This window comes from Peromyscus eremicus, chromosome 8b (assembly GCF_949786415.1).
Source record: "Peromyscus eremicus chromosome 8b, PerEre_H2_v1, whole genome shotgun sequence".
Taxonomy (NCBI): domain Eukaryota; kingdom Metazoa; phylum Chordata; class Mammalia; order Rodentia; family Cricetidae; genus Peromyscus; species Peromyscus eremicus.
This window is the reverse complement of record NC_081424.1, coordinates 54,887,211-54,904,854: the sequence shown is the minus strand read 5'-3', so window position 1 is coordinate 54,904,854 and position 17,644 is coordinate 54,887,211. Positions and strand designations below refer to the sequence as shown.

Here is a 17,644-nt window from a genome sequence, read left to right as displayed (position 1 = left end):
ATGATAGAACAGCACTTTCACATGAGGAGAATATCTGAAAACTCAGTGTACCAGTTCCCTAGTTTTTTGAACGAGGTTCACAGAATGTCCCTAAATATTTTTTTAAATATTTATTTATTATGTATACAGAGTTCTGCCTGTATGTATGCTTGCATGCCAGAAGAGGGCGCCAGATCTCATTATAGATGGTTGTGAGCGACCACATGGTTACTAGGAATTAACTCAGGACTTCTGCAAGAGCAGCCAGTGTTCTTAACCTCTGAGACATCTCTCCAGCTCCATCCCTGAATATTTTTAAAACTTATCAATTTATAACTTTCCAACAAAGTTTAAAAGTAGAATATAAGCTGAAATTGTTTCATACATTTAGAAGTATTTCCCCCTATTTTAAAAACAAACAAACAACCAACGAAGGCTTTATTAATTTCCCTTATTAAAAAAAGAAAATACTGGGCTGGAGAGATGACTCAGTGGTTAAGAGCATGAGTTCGATTCCCAGCAACCATGTCAGGTGGTTCACAGCCACCTGTAACTCAGGCCTCCTAAAACACTTGCACTCTGCACATTTCTGACACATGTATACATACACATAACTAAGAAGTAAATAAGTTAAGTATTTTTTAAAAAGGAAACTTCTTGGTGAGGGAGCGCAGCTCAGTGGAGGAGTGCCTGCACACTGTGCACGCAGCCTAGCCTGACGCCCGGAAGCACAGACAGCATTCCCTTTACAGCGTCTAGTATTAACCAGTAACATCAGTGTTACACTGCAAACGGAGAAACACGAGCCCAGAGCAAGCAAACACAGCTCCTGCACACGTAGTTCTTTACTCACTCCACTTTTCTACAACAGATATTATATATTTAATGAACAAACACCAAGCTTTCCAACCGAGTTTCAAAGTCTTCCATAAACTATACTATTCTCTTTAACAAAACCTCAGGGTATATGTAGTGTATCTATACTATAAATGTAATAGCTAAACTCAGTATAGGACTATAGAACAGGGAAATCAAAAGTTAGAAAATCAAAGAGGAAAACAGATTATAAGAACTAACTGGCTGTAGCCTTGAAAAATCCATAGTGGAAGGATTTAAGTTACAACCTTGGTGGTTTAACAAATTAGGAGGGAAAATAAGAGTAAATAGAAATATATGTATATAAATTATCTGTAAAAGAAAGTTTAGAAATTGTACATAACGTGTATAAGGAAATATTCACACAGTTCAGACTAAGAATTGCAGACCACAAGAATACTATAACGCCTTCCATAAGCTGTCATCATTCATTCTAAATTGAGCACATGCAGATACACGCCTAACACTCTGCACCCCCTGATGCAAAGTATCAGGGAAAGGAAGTGAAAAATAAGAACACAAAAAGATAAAGTGAAGCTGCTGAAACAACATACCTTTTTAGGAAGAGGTTCTTCGTTGGTCATCTTGCACCCTAAAAAAAGGGGGGGAAGTGTTGGGGAAAAGATTTTCAGTTGATATTCTTTCAAACCAGTTATTAGCAAATGTTAATGTGAAATAGTTATTAAAACAGCATTTTATTTTACAACAGTTTGTTTGATCCATTCATTCACTGCAGTGAAGGGGATTCAATCCAGGACTCTTCCTTCACATTCTATCTAGGTAAGTGTTCTATCACTGACTTTAGCCCAGGATAGCTTCAATTTACAAAAAAACAAAACAAAACAAACAAACAAACAAAAAACACAAAGACACAAGTTAACCTGTAACTTTCAACAAATTTCCTCCCTGCTTAACATCTTTCATTATCATGGTTATGTAACTTTTAAAAAAGCTCCCTGTAAGTCAGACCTCAGAGTCAATCTAGGCATGTTGCTGAAGGGCCACAGAGGGGCAGCAGCATCAGTTAGTTCCCTGTCCTTGACTTCTACGTTATGCTTTTACAGTGAAGCAGAATCCATCATATAATTCACTACTCTCTAATAACATTAAATACAATGTTTATCTTAATAAAAATATGTTTATACCACATAATTGCATGTCAAAGTAATCTATATTTCAAAATTAGCTTCTTTAGATATTTATACAAAATTCATTAACTGTTGCAAAAGATAGGTAACTCAAGAGAACCACTGCATGCTCCCATCTTTTAGAATGAACCCTAGCAGCAATCATTACTTTTCTTTTTTCTTTCGAGACAGGGTTTCTCTGTGTAGTTTGGGTGCCTGTCCTGGATCTCACTCTGTAGACCAGGCTGGTCTTGTACTCACAGAGATCGCCTGCCTCTGCCTCCCAAGTGCTGGGATTAAAGGCATGGCCTACCTGGCAGTCATTACTTATTAAACCATAAACTCACACTACAGAAAGACAGAAACAGTAACAAATGTACCTTAAATAATGTATTACAAGTTGGGGAGCCAATGTACAGAACAGGGAAAGTTAATCTCACAAAGAAGATTTTTTATGAGCACTAAATATTACTTGACTTAGTTTGGAGGCCAGTATTTTTTTTCCAAATCTAAACTGATTTTTGAAGTAATAATTTATACACAATTAAAACATGAGTTCTTGGGTTAGAGGGATGGCTCAGCAGTTAACTGCTCTCCAAGAGGACATGAGTTTAGTTCCCAGCATCCACATAAGGCAGCTCACAACTCCAGCTCTAAGGGATCCGACACTTCTGGCCTTCAGAGGCAAGCACATGCACACTAGCATACACACCCACAATTAAATATCAATCTGTAAAAGAGTTCTTCTGGGGCTGAGAGATGGCTCAGAGGTTCAGAGCACTAGCTGCTCTTCCAGAGGTCCTGAGTTCAATTCCCAGCACCCACATGGTGGCTGACAACCATCTACAGTGGGATCTGGTGCCCTCTTCTGGCATAAAGTCAATAGAGCACTCATATACATAAAATAAATCTTTGGGAAAAAAAAAAAAGGGTTCTTATTCTTATAATGAACACATCTGCTGTTTTCTTTTTCTTTTCAAGACAGGGTTTCTCTCTGTGTAGGAGTACTGCTGTCCTAGAACTCCTAGAACCAGGCTGGCCTTGAACTCACAGAGAGTGCTGGGATTAAAGGTATGTGTTACCACTGCCCAGGTGGTTTTGTTTTCCTGTCGTTGTCTAATATTCAAATTTAACCAGGAAACATACACAGTTATTCCTAGGTCCTAGTACTCATAGCAGATTCATCAAAGTTCCCTTATATCTTTTATTTTTTCCATTTTACTTATCTACACCTACCAAAACTGTGAGCTGGGCGTGGTGGTACATGCCCCAAATCCAGGCACTCTGGAGGAACAGGCAGGTAGATCTCTGTAGTTTGAGGCCAGCCTGCATTGAGAGTTCCAGACAGCCAAAGGTACATAGAAATGTCTGAAAATTCTGAACTATTAAAATTTTGACTGAAGAATTTGTTGTATTGACTTTTAAAAGCTATTTAATTTCTTAATGAATATTTGAGATTTACAAAAAAATGTATTAAAGATTTTCCAGTATCAATTTTACATATACTCCCATATGAACTACATATTCCAATCATACCGCCACTGAACCCTGGGTTTTCAAATTAGGTCTGTTGTACTGAAGAAATAAAAATTTTAGGAAAACACTCTAAATGACCACATTGTAAATTACTAGCTTAAATATTCTCTATTTAAAAATCTTTCATGGGTTAGGGATGTAGAGATATAGTTGTAGACTGCATGATATAAGCACATGCAAAGCCTGGGGTTTGAGCCCCGGAATTGCAAATGAGAGAGAAAAAAAAAAAGACACACACTTTGGCATTTTGAGTAACTAGGACTTACTGAGTTCCAGGCCAGTCAGGGCTACACAGTGAGACCCTGTCTCAAAAACCAGAAACAAAAACATGCTGAGTATGGACAGCACATACAGTTCATTACAGCACTCAGAGGCAGAGGCTGGAGCGTTTCAAGTTCTACCTGCAAGGAAGTTGCAGGCCAGCTAGGGCTATACAGAGACATACCATCTTAAAAAACAAAGGCAAAACAGAAAAATTCAAACATGTTCAACTTGGCAACCTTCCAAGAGGTTTAAAGATAACTAGGTTTTGTTTTTTTTGTTTTTTTTTGTTTTTTTTTTTTTTTTTGAGACAGAGTTTCTCTGTGTAGCTTTGCGCCTTTCCTGGAACTCACTCTGTAGCCCAGGCTGGCCTTGAACTCACGGAGATCCGCCTGGCTCTGCCTCCTGAGTGCTGGGACTAAAGGAGTGCGCCACCACCGCCTGGCTGAAGATGACTAGTTTTAAAATTATGTAAGGGGGAGAAAGCAGCTGGAGAGATGGCTCAGAAGTTAATACTAGCTGCTCTTTCCTAGGACCTGGGTTCAATTCCCAGCACCCATACTGTAGCTCATAACCATTGTAGCTCCAGTTCCAGGGGATCTGACACCCTCTTCTTCCAAGGGCACCGCAAAGGCACGGAACAGAGACATACATGCAGGCAAAACACCCATACACATAAAATAGAATAAATAAGTATATATATGTATTATATATATATTTATTATAATATATACTTTTTCCAAGACAGGGGTTCTCTGGGTAGCCCTGGCTGTCCTGGAACTCACTATGTAGACCAGGCTAGCCTCAAACTCACAGAGACCCACCTGTCTCTGCCTCTCCTGGGAATAAAGGAGTGCACCACCACCACCTAGCAATAAGTATATTTTTTATTTCAGTTATTTGTGTAGACCGTTCAGAGATAATGTATCTCAAATTCAGAACGTCATCAATGCCTAGCTTAGGTTTTGGAATTCAGTTTTAGTTCACTAGGTGCCTAGCATTCCAGATCATAACACTATGATCCTAAGTTGGGAAACTTAGCAGTCTCTGGAGAAAGTCAAGCAGAAGCCAAAACAACGTATACAAGAAGGCATGTATATGCCTCCCTAAAATAAACCACAATGGATATAGGAAACCCATTACCTACAGTGCTGGAGCCTCAGCACTGCAGTACAAAGGGACTAGTTAGAAATCAAGAGCACAGGCCGGGCCGTGGTGGCACAAGCCTTTAGTCCCAGCACACGGTAGGCAGAGGCAGATGGATCTCTCTGTGAGTTCGAGGCCAGCACGGTTTTCCAAAGCGAGTTCCAGGAAAGGCGCAAAGCTACACAGAGAAACCCTGTCTTGAAAAAAACCAAAAAACCAAAAAAAAAAAAAACCAAACAAACAAAGAAATCAGATTACTATTTCAGTCAGTCACATCTGCCTTATTGAACAAGTCACTTAACTCTGGGCTTCAGTTTCTGTATCAGCAAAAGTGCTGCAGACCTCTGTGATTGGTGGTATAAAAACACTATATATACAAGGACTGTTTGAACACAATCAACGGAAAAAAAATGTAACAGGAGCTGGAGACATGCCTCAGAGGTTAAAAGTACTGGTTGCTCTTGCAGAGGTCCTGAGTTCAATTCAACCACATGGTGGCTCACAACCATCTATAAATGAGATCTGGTGCCCTCTTCTGGCGAGCAGTCATGCATGCAGGCACAACACTATGTACATAATAAATAAATCTTTAAAAAAAGAAAAAATATAACATTAGGAAAATAAACTCCACCAACTTCATCTTTAAGGCAGAGAATATTGATAGCACTGAATTCTAGTCTGATGGAAGTCTCACACTATATATTAGAAAAATAAACTCCACCAACTTCATCTTTAAGGCAGAGAATATTGATAGCACTGAATTCTAGTCTGATGGAAGTCTCACACTATATCCAGTAGCTTATACAACTATGGGAATACTGAAAATTTTTCTCCAAGTTTAGTTAGCTACAGGAAATACAAAGTATTCAGAGATAGAAAGCAGGAGATAGTTAAAAACAAGAGTAATGTTTGTTATCTTACATCTTGCTTTGCCAAAGAGTCCACTAAAGCAAACACAGTCTGCTTCAGACTGAAGGACTAGAGCACTCTTGGAAACACATCTGCCCAAATGCTTACACTCAACTTCAGTCATATCAAAAGTCACCTAGTGACTTGCCTCATCAGTTGTTACTGAATGAATAAAACCTAGCCACCTCGAAAATTTGTTTTCAGTTGTTTCAAACGTCTACGATACCTATGAGAAAACCTGATGCTCAGCTTTAAAATAAAATCTGTGATTTTTAAAAAAGATTTATTTTGTTTATGAATGTCTTACAAAACCTGTCATTTTTAAAAGATTTATGTTTATGAATGTTTTGCATGTATGTATGTGCACCACGTGCAGGCCTGGTGCCGCCCACAGAGATCAGAAGCGGAAGTCATAATCCCAGGACTGGAGTTAAGGATGGCCAGGAACCATCATTTGGGTGCTGGGAATTCATGTCCTTTACAAAACCAAAAAGTGCTCTTAACTGTTGAGCCAACTCTCCAGCCCTAATGCTCAAAAACGTAAGTTAAAGGGGGGGGGAAAAACAAACACCAGAATTTGTAGTAACAGATCTGTGACTTCCACTCATCTTTGGAAACAATAATATTAAATGAAAATAGCTAGAGTGAAAAGGACGAGAGGCATAAATAAAACTTATGAACACATGAGACTTTTTACAACCAGCTAAGAGTGTCTTAGTCCTTTGGGGTTGAATTAACTGACTTCCTCATTATCAAACCAAGAACTATGGGCTGGGAGAACAGCTCAATGGCAGAAGGCTGGCCTGGCATGCACAAGGCCTAGGATTCCATCCCTAGCCGTCCCCCCGCCCCATAAGAAAAGATACACAAACACAAAAACTAAGGCCTTTTTTTACTGTGCATTCACTCTTAAGGAAAACAATTTTAAAAATGGTCAAATCAGCCTCGCAGAGATCCAAAGCAAGACCGAAAGTTGACGAAAAATTTCTCGAAGCTGTCAAGAAAAACAAAAAACCAATCCCCGTCCTCACAATGCATGCACTTATTTAAAAATGGAAGTCCACAGGAGAACGTGGCTGCAGTGACAAGCTCCTGCGTGACGTGAAATTCGGTTTAAGAAAAAACCGAACCCTTCGTCTGTGCCTGGCAGAACTCGTCGGTATCTCTGGGTCGCCGGGAACCAGGCTTTGGGGAGGTGGGAGGGGGCGACAGAGGCGGGGAAAGGGCCGGCATGGCCAGTCAGCCCCGAGAGGGCGGCCTCCGGCCTCCCCGCCTCCCCGGCCGCGGGAACGCCCGCCTTGTCCCCGGCCGCCAGGGACGGAAGTAGAATGGCCGTGAGGCGGCGGAGTACCTCGGCGGGCAGCAAGCCGCTCAGGCTAACGGGAAGCCTGCGCGGTCCCAGGCCCGATCGCCCTTCGGGCCCGGCGTGCGTTTCCCCGGGTCCGGGGCGGCCGCGCCTCGATTCCCGGCCCCGCAGGCCCTCGCGGTCATTCCCGCCGCCGGCCGCACCTACCTTTCCAGCCCGAGGCTGCGCGGGCGCCGCCAGTCACAGAGGCCGAGGCCGCGCCGCAGCCGGCCTCCCCCCCGCGCTCCTCCCGCCGCAGCCCCAGCGATCGCCTTTATTTGCGGGTCTCGCAGCCACAAAATGGCGCTGAAGGAGGAAACCAGGCCCCGCCGCCGGCCCCGCCCCGCCCCGAGCGCGCCCCGCCCCGAGCGCACCGCCGCCACCCCGCCCGTGGCCCACTCACCCGGGACGCGCCTCTCGGCCACGGCCCCGGTCACCCCGCCGGGCGCCTCCGGCGAGGAGGAGAGGCGAAGGGAGGCCGGCCGGCCCGCTCGGGGCCTCGGGGCGTGGAGGAGCCGCCGCAGCCAGCCGCTGCACGGCGACCGTCCGCGGACTCCCGCACCTGCCCCGTGGGGGCTCTGCAAGCTCGGCTCGGGTTGGGGAGGGGAGCGGCCGGAGAGAAGGGCGGGCCCGCGAGGTCGGAGGTCACCCGCGAGGCATCTCGGGACGGCGGCCGCCGCTGGACACGCTCGGCCGGGCCACCTGCGGCTGCAGCACGGCCTGGGCGGAGGAATCCGAGCAGGCGGCTCGCGATTGGCTGCCCCATACACGGCCCCGCACGGGATGCTTCCGCGCGCCGCCGCCGGAACGCGGAGACAGCGGCTTCACGCCGAGGTGTCCCTCGTCCTGAGTTTGGGGGACTTAGCAACAGCCCGCTCGCCGTCCGGGCGGCCGCCCGCTCCGCTCGCTCCCCTGGGCGTCTCTGGGCGGGAGTCGAGGAGCAGGCTGGCTGCGCGCAGGGGCAGCTCTAGGACCGGTCGCACGGCGGAAGCCCCGGAAGGCAGCCGAGCGAGGGTTCTGGGTGTCCGAGAACAGGTTCTGTAAATGGAACACGCTCCAGTTAGACAGTCATCCCGACGACTGCAGGAACGACGGTCCTCGGCAGTCTCCTCTGCACTCCTCAGACGGGAAAGCCGATCTCAGGCTTGGTCGGCTTAGCCAGCGTTGTGAGAACTGCTAATCCCCAGTGAAGGTGTCCTGGCTGAGGTGATTTACATAAGGATACGAGATTACAACATAGACCAGATGATGAAAGGAGCCATGGTGTAGCCCCACTAGGCTAGAGAATATTTCAGTTTACATCGCAGGGGCCTTGGAAAACTAAAGAAAATGGGGAAGGACGTGAACAGATGATTCTCATAGACAAAGATCCTTTACCATTTAAAGAAGATCAACTTTGTTTATAATGGAAGTGTACATTGAAATCCCATTTTCTGATGGGGGGATGCAGTCATTAATAGTTACGTGTTACCGGCCGTGGTGGCGCACGCCTTAAATCCCAGCACTCGGGAGGCAGAGGCAGGAGGATCTCAAGACCAGCCTGGTCTACAGATCAAGTTCCAGGACAGCTGTTACACAGAAACCTGTCTCAAAAAACAAAAGTTATTTATTACTTTGGAATGAGTCCTGGGTTCTGTTAAGTGAATAAAGCAAGGTATAGAAATACATATACACATATAAGTAGGCACATTCATTGGAAAGATGGAAGGATATTGCAGAAACGTAGTAGTTACTCATAAAGAGAGAGGGTGATGAGTGTAGGAGATAAAGGTAGAAACAAGACATCTAAATTTTCAAAATTTACATAGCCAAAAGGTAAAACAAAAACCCCTCCGAAGTCCAAAGTAAATTGAAACAAACTAATTCACTCTAAGTAAAATAGACAGTGTAACTGAGATACACAAAGGAAAGAATACATTTGCTGTGTTTGAACACCAACTCTGGTACTGTGCCTACGGAGGGCTCTGTCCTATAAATGAGAAGTAATAATCACTCAGTTTCATTAAGTGGTTTATTATTAATCATAATATTGTTGTTTTTGAAGTTATGTATATTATGGTTTTGAAGTTATGCATATTGTGGTACAAATATTTTAATGTTACTGTCTCCAAAGATGTCCAGTGTAAAAAAAAAAAATGAGATACAAATACAAAACTAAAGACGTTCAGAAAAAACAAGTTTAAATTTGAAATGTCAATTTGGGGCTGGAGAGATGGCTCAGTGGTTATGAGCACTTGTTGCTCTTTCAGAGGCCCTAGGTTCAATTCCCAGCACCCACATGGCGGCTCACAACTGTCTGTAACTCCAGTTCCAGGGGGTCTGATGCCCCCTTCCGGTCTCTGTAGGCATACATGTGGTGCACAAGCATAACACACACACACACACACACACACACACACACGTGTGTGTATATATACATATATGAGCACATTTTATTTTTAAAAATTTTTTTTAGATTTTAGAATTTTATTTTGTATGTGTGAGTATTTTGCCTGCATGTATATCTGTGAGCCTGGTGTCTGTGGAAGTCAGAAGAGGGTGGCCGATCTGGAACTGGAGTTAGAGATGGTAGCAAGCCACCATTTGGGTGCTGGGAACTGCCCCTGAGTCTCTGGAAGAACAGCCAGTGCTCTAACGCCTGAGCTGTCTCTCCAGCTGCCTGAACACATTGTAAAGTTAGTGTCCTAAGGGGACCAGTGGGAGGAAGGACAAAACATTGGTAAAGAGGTGGAAAAAGGATCAAAGTACAATATACACACATGAAAATAACGAGATCACCAGAGCATTCGTGGATTTAGAGCATTCGTTGCTCTCCTGCAAGGACCTGAGTTCAGTTCCCAGCACCCACATCAGGAGGCTCACGACCACATGTAACTCCAGCTCCAGGGGAGTCTGACCTCCTCTTCTGGCCTCTTTGGGCACACACAGGCACATATGTGTACATAAAATTTAAAAGATGTAATGAAGTCCATTATTTTGTATAATTGATATATGCCCATTTAAGAAAATAAGATAAATGTCTTAATTTTGTGTACTGAAAAGGCTTTGAAGGGTGATGGATTGTCCCTTCTTCCCAGGTGTTAAAGGGGTTTCCTGAGGTAATGGCCATTTAGTTTAAAACTCCCAGGCAAGGGCTAGAGACCTGGTCCAATGGTCAAGAGCTCTTACTGCTCTTGTGGAGGACCTGGGCTTAATTCTAAGCAGCCACATGGTGGTTCACAAGCATCCATGATGCCCTCTTCTGGCCTCAGATGGTGTCAGGCACACACACAGTACACATACATACATGCAGACGAAACATTTATACACATAAATCTAAAAAATTCTCCCAGGCACACCAGGATGGTTTCCCCCACTGGTAGGAATAGGTAGAGCTAGCACTCACTCTTGGTGTGCAACTTCTATTCTCTTTTTTCTTTTAAATTCATTTATGCATTTTGTCTGCATGTATGCCTGCACACCAGAAGAGGGAGGGCATTGGATCATGAGCTGCCCTGTGGTTTCTGGGAATTGAACTCAGGATCTCTGGAGGAGCATCCAAGCGCACTGAACTGCCAAGCCATCTCTCTAGCCCTTAAGTTCTATTTTCCACTTAAAAAAAAAAAAAAATCCGGAGCTCCTGCTTCCAGTTCCAGGGGACATAAGTCAAATACTTTTGTTCTGCCTTAAATGCAGAGGAAGTGTCTGAGTTAGTAAGGTACAGCTGCAGGATTTAGGGGGAAAGACAAAACTAACCCGTGGTGATGGACTTGAGATCAGCAGGCACTAGGAAGGGGAAGAGAAGAGGAAGTAACTGAAAAGATAGATCAAGGAACTTAGGGTTGTAACCCGTATGTGGTTAACCAGGCTACGTGTTTGTTCTTTATCTTGGTTACTCAGATATGCACACTTAACCAAAACTAATCAAACACGCACAAAAAGGTCACATTTCTTGCATGCAAGTTACATGTCAATAAAGTTTGCAAATAAACCACAACAAACCAAATGAGAAAAGCCAAGGCTCAAAAATAAAAATTAAAAAGTTAGTAAGCAGAGGCTCTCTTTTGAGAGTTTGGTACATGGAGGGAGGAATCATCGTCTAAATCATGACTTGAGTTCGCAGAGATTCCAGCGCAGGATTCCAGTGGGAAAGGGGCTTCTTCAGCTGTGCCCCGACTGGGGTCTGGACACGGGACAGCAGCAAGAGGTGGGTGACTAGGTGGAAGCCATCACTTCATTTGTCTGCCTCAGAGGGGTATAGTTGGCTAGGTTGAAAGTGGTGACAAGGTCTTGGGACATAGTTCAGTTGGTAGAGTGCCTGGTACAGGAAGCCTCAGCCTCAGTCCCCGGCACTTTACACACTGGGTGTGGGGGTACACACCTGTAACTACCACACCCAGGAAGTAAAGGAAGGAGGATCCAGTCATCCTCAACTTCACAGAGTGTTTGAGGCCACCCTGGTTTACATGGGAGTCAGGAGACAAAATTGGGGGAGCTGTCAGTGTTCAATCAAGTCCTGGGCGTTTTGAACTGATTGTTATAGGAGGTATGGTCTAGCTTCCTGAATTATGAGTAGAGAGCACACTGACTTCCTACCAGCCTGGGTACAGCAGGGTGGCTTCCCAGGCTGTTACTGCTCAAGTTTTGACTTTTTTGTTTTGTTTTGTTTTTTGAGACAGGAAGGTTTTGACTTCTTGAGACAGTTTGCTACAGGGTGTAGGTTACAATTCTGTTCTATACAGTATATAGTCTTGCCATTGTCCATTATGTAGTATATGTGCCAAAAGTAAAATTTGAAATCACAGGAATCAGCTTGGAGAATTTCCCATAAGCCAAATTAGGGGCAATTTTAGCATCAAAAGGGAAATGATTACAATTGATAGCAAATACTGAGTACGTGAAAACTTCAGCACATTTGTGATCCCAAAACCCAGGAGCGGAGGCAGATATTATAAATGTGAGGGAAGCCTGGGCTACCTAGCAAGACCTGCCTCAAAAAAAACCCCAAGCCAGCCACAATCCACAGTTATTCTTGGAAGGAAAGAATAAGAGGAAACTATTCTTTCACCATTGGAATTGACTGTTAAGTCAGTGTATTACTCTGGAAATTAATTATTCAGAAAATAGCATTTATTCTGCCTTAAATAATTGTGCACCAGGCCTGGTAGTGCATTCCTGTACACTCAAGTGGGAGGATACTAACTTCCAGGCCAGCCTGGGCTACACAGACAGGAAAAGAAAAAAAAAGGAAAAGAAAAGAACCACAGTGTAATTCACAATGACATGCTTAACTCAGACAAAGATTATCAATGTGTTTTAAAACTTTTACAAAAACCTCTGGGAAATCAGGGCTGTGGTGTGGCACCAAAGGATGACTCCGTGGACTGTTCTGTGATAGTGAAGTGAGAGTGACTCTTGCTATTCTTTATAGTGGAGCCCTCTGGTGGTCACTATATGAAGCAAACTGTCAATTTAATAAAGTAATCCGAGAAAGGGTTGTAGTGCAAATCTAATTATCCAATATTTTTGACTCATAAAGGTAATATTTATTTTTAGAGTTTATTATTACTTTAATTATTTGTATCTATGTGGCTATGTGCATGGGTGCAGGTGCCCACAGATGCCAGAGGCACTGAGTTACAGACAGTTGTGAGCCATCTAACGTGGGTGTCTTTGCAAGAATAGTATGCACTTTTAACCCCTGGGCCCTCTCTCTAGCCCCTGGAGAAAGGCTAACAGTAGAACTTTAGGTATTTTATCAAGGGGTTTCCTCGGGAAACCTGGCCATCTCTTCATTAAAGGGGTTCTGGGTCCGCAAATTGGCTCAAGTCTAGAAATTGGTTCACAGGTCAAGATTCCCTTTTGCCACAATCCAATGTAACCTTTGAGAGTTTTTCCTGCTTATACAGATCAAACAAAAATGCAGTAAGATTCTTACCTATTTCATGCCTGGAAGCACCATGATTAACTAGCCGGTACCAAAGGTCCATGAGTCATGCTATCATAAAATTCACTTTGCCTGTGCTTACCATTATGGGTCAGGCCATTATGGACATTGCTGTGTCTGTGCTGCCCATTATGAAAGTCAAGGGCTATTAAAGAGCTTTTCCTTAATTAATCCCTAAGTGTATAGAGTGATTTCTCTCTGAGAGGGCATATTATTTCTATAATACTTCTACCCTAACTGCCAAACACCAGAGGAAAAAAATCAGTGACTTGCCTAACAGCAGTGAGGTGTGGTTATTCACTGAGACACCAGAACAGGGCTATCCGTAGTCCAGGCACGTGGAATTGTGGTCACTGGGCATACCTTTTCCTGAAAGGTCTATATAGTACTGTACTCTAGGAAGGAGCCCCACCTGGTGGCCACATGGAAGCCAAATATCTTTTATTGTAGTAATAGATGTGAGGTTCTCTAAGGGAGGTAGGGGACATTGCATAGTCCTTAGTGGGGGAGCTTTTGGAGGGACTGGTTTGTTTTGAGCATGGGATGAACCTTCTTTTCACCCTTCCTTGGTTCTGTTCTGGTTTATTGGGTTCCTTGCAAGGGTGGGAAGAGTTGGTCTGGGACCAGTCAAAGGAAAAGACAGGAGGCTGGGTCTTCACTGATGCTGGGAATTACAGGAGGCTGGGTCTTCACTAATGCTGGGAAAGAAGCAAGTGTAATCTAGGGACAAATGGCCCAAGGTCAGAACAAAGGGGCAGAAGCAAGCCTCAGGTTAAAAAACTAATGACTTGAGTTAAATGCAAAAACCAGAGAAGTCAGGAACTGGGATGACAGGCCTAAGTGGGAAAGGTGCATAGAGGCAGTTTAAAACCATAGGCTGTATACCAACAAGAACGGTTTGACAACTGAGCATGGTGGTACACCTCTGCAATCCCATCACTCTGGATGCCAAGGCAGGAGGATTGGGAGTTCAAGGCATCTGGACTGGGCTGCACATTAAAACCACACACACACACACACACACACACACACACACACACACACACACACGGATAAGGGAGTTGGCTGGGAGGTGGCTCAGTGGGTGAGGACCTGAGTTTAGATCCCCAGCACCCATATAAAAGCCAGGTGTGGTGGTGCCTGGCTGTAAGTCCTGTGCTATTGGGGTAGTGGTGGAGACAGATGAGTACCCAGGGAATTGATGAGCTCCAGCATCAGTGAGAGACCCGGTCTCTGAAAATAAGGCAGAGACCGATTTAGGAAGATACCCAATACTGATCTCTGGACTCCAGGAGAACAGCACCCACAGACACATACGTATACACCCATATGAACATGTACATACATCATCTTCATACAAAAAAGGGGTGGGAAGACAGGGTTGAGTTCTACCTTTTGGGTGTGAGGTACATTTCACATGCATTGTCAGAGCACAGATTTGGAGGAAGCAGCCCTGGTGACTGAACAGCATCCCTGTGTGTCTTTTCATACCACATGTAGAATTATTTTGCAACCAGTTAGTGACCCTGCTGGCTTCTTCAAGCTATTGATACTAGATGATAGGCTCTTGGGGCAGGGAAATGGTGAGACCAAGCAGCTAGATGTGGTGGTGCACTCCTGTACTCCAAGCCCTCTGGGGGCAGAGGAAGGAGATTTCTTCAAATACTACAAATGGGAAGACAGGCAAGCCCCCCTTTTTGGGACATCAGCCTAAGCTGGCCAACTTCAGTTTAAGCCAAAGGGAGACAGTGGTAACTGAGAAAAAAACCTAACAGTGAACAGCAAAGCCTTTACTGAGTTGTGGGTGAGGGGAGACTAAAGTTTGGTAATTGTCCACTAGTCATGAGCACAGTTTCAACAGATGTTCTTGTGTGCAACCACTGGCCTTGAGGTTTCCAGAGTGACAGGCAGAGGCCGGAAAGGAACTGCTGAGTCTTTCCTGACATCATCGTCTTGCATAAATATCTTAGCCTCCTGCTTTGGTTTGGACCATACACTAAGGCTGAAGGACAAGTGCTTGAGATCCAGAGAAAGGCAGGTTGGGGCAGAAGAACCACACAACTGCTCCAGAGGGCAGTAGGTCAAGTTCACACTGCGCCACGGTCTTCAACAAAACATTTCTCCAATGGCCGACAAGCTGAGCTGAGTCTGACTCTCAAGACAGAAGGGGCACACAGAATACGAAGACAGAGATGCAAACCTTTGATGCCATTTAAGTCACCCATTGGGTGGGCAGACTTTGATAATGAGTCAGGGTTTTTAGCAAAAGTTGCCTAGGCGATGGTTCTCAAAATCCACATGTCAAAGCTAGCAGGAAACTAACAATGTGTTGTTCAGTAGTAACAATGTGTGGCCTCCAGAACTAATGATTTTTAAGTTAACTCAGAGTAACTGAAGCTGGAAGGTTTTGGGGGAGGATTGCTCTTGTGCAGCCATCTTGAAACCCACTAGTTTCAGCTGGATAAGTCATCCGAACTCCTCCGGGTCTATAAATATCGTGGCCTCATGTGGTGTAGAGAGTATGCTTTTAATGGGTAACGGTTACGGACCTGGAGTTTGCCCGCCCCTCCCCCCCATTTGTGGTGGTCCCTACCTTTTGCAAATGTATCTTTGATTCATGATAGAAAATCTGAGCTTCTGTCAGCTGGAAGGAATGTCAGGGCAGGTGGCACATTTGCGGGTTGTTGCCATCTATATTCTGTGACTAGAAATTTCCTTAGTTTCATAAACTAATTTCCTTAGTTTTCATAAACTTGGGTTTTACCCAGTTTATGAAATCTCTCATTTGCTTAAAAAAAAAAAAACATGGAAATTGAGATGTTGGGAATTTTGGCTTCAGGATTTCAGCATTATAGTCTTTCGGAATTGTAACTGTAGAAAATTTACATTTTAGGGATTTGGTTCTTTTGGGACTTCAGCATTTGGGATGATGGCATTTGGGACTGTGTCTCTGGAGATTATGATCAATGCCAGGTACAAGTCATTTTCACTTAGATTCCTGCCTGGGTAAGATTTGAGACATGCATGAAAATAAATAGAGATGAAAGAGTCATAATCAAGCCCATTACTTTGTATACTAACCTGAAACATTAATTTGAAAAAAAAAAAACCACAACAACCCCCCCCCCCAAAAAAAAAAAAAACAAACAGAAGAGGACCCAGCTAAGATCTATTCACGCAGAGATTTTAAATCCGAGCATGTGCAATGGACTAGCCTGCCCCTCAGGGTAACAGTGTTAGGCCACCTCCCCAGAGGAATACCTTCAGGACTGCCTTTTCTCAGCTAATGGGTCCACTTGTTTTCAACCATACTGACTCAGGCTTTTTTTCTTTTTTCTTTTTCTCCTTTTTTGGTTTTTCGAGACAGGGTTTCTCTGTGTAACAATCCTGGCTGTCTTGTCCTGGAACTTGCTTTGTAGACCAGGCTGGCCTCGAACACACAGAGATCCGCCTGCCTCTGCCTCCTGAGTGCTGGGATTAAAGGCCTGCACCACCACCGCCCGGCTAGATTTTTGAATTTTAAAGGAATCCATAACACAACCCTGGTCTCTTTCACCCAAGCACAGGCACTCAGCACTACTCCTGAGGCCCGTGAACAAGTTTCTCTCTGCCTGAAAGCATCCTCCCGAATTCCTCTTACCCCAAGCCCAGTCATCCTTGGGAAGGGTGCAAAGGGGGGCGGAAGAAAACCCTGGGAACCACGTAGCCACTGGCCTTCTGTTTCCTTTGATAGTGTTCTAACAAACGAAGGCCTAAATCCAAAGCCTATCCGTGGCAGAAGAAGGCTGACTTTAATTCTATGTATAATTGTTATGAAAACATTTGATAGTCATAGCTTATTAGACTATAAGGCCACAAAGGGAAACAACGTCCTTTTTTTACGTTTGGTTGAGCAGTTGGTTTTGGAAATCACCGAATACACAGAATGTGCAGGGTACAGGCCGGCAGGCAGGCAGGATTTCGGAAAGATGAACTTGGAGTTCTAATCCCGACTCTTGCACGTTAACTGCGAGGCTTGGCAAGCTGCACCTGGAGTCAGTAATGCCAATGGCAGGGGTAACAAAGATGAACACTTGCAAACCTGCGACCTGACTGAAGTTGAAGAGCCCTGCTGCCGGGCAGCCGGTGGGAGATCAAGACACCTGGCTGCGGTCCTGACTCCGGCCTGGAGAAGGCCCCAGGGAAGGTCATTCCGGGCACAAGCAATTGGGTCAGAGAGGCCCTGATTACACCATGGCTCTGACCAGCAGCAGGGCCGTGGCTTCCCGGAGGACGATCTCGGGGACTTCCCGGGGGCGAGCGCGGAAGAGGAGGGGGAGGCACCAGAGCCCACAGCCCAGGCTGGGCGGGGCGGACCCAGAGAGGGCGGGGCCAGCGCCGAGGATGGGGCGTGGCCACGCTGGGGGCGGGGCCGCGGCAAGCTCGCGGGCCGTACCAACTCCGCGCGGGGGAGGCGCGGGCCTCCTCGGGGCGCCCGTAGTCACGGGCCGGGCCGCCCGCGTCGCCGTCCTCCCCTCCGCTGATGGGCGCGGCCGGCAG

General features: G+C 45.1%; 1 protein-coding gene across 3 annotated transcripts in view; it reads right to left on the bottom strand.

Annotated features, from left to right (window-relative positions):
- Wtap (WT1 associated protein) overlaps positions 1–7,775 on the bottom strand; it is a 31,196-nt gene extending 23,421 nt beyond the window's left edge. The window contains exons 1-2 of one of the 3 annotated variants that reach the window (XM_059272831.1): positions 7,583–7,775; positions 1,410–1,447 (exon numbers count right to left, since the gene is read on the bottom strand). In XM_059272831.1, the coding sequence (XP_059128814.1) occupies positions 1,410–1,439 (30 nt within the window). In that variant the 5' untranslated portion in view covers positions 1,440–1,447; positions 7,583–7,775. Of the gene's footprint in view, positions 1–1,409; positions 1,448–7,185; positions 7,311–7,347; positions 7,497–7,582 lie in introns of those variants that run through there. The other 2 variants (XM_059272829.1, XM_059272830.1) reach the window with 2 other exon arrangements.
- Positions 7,776–17,644: the final 9,869 nt, after the last annotated feature.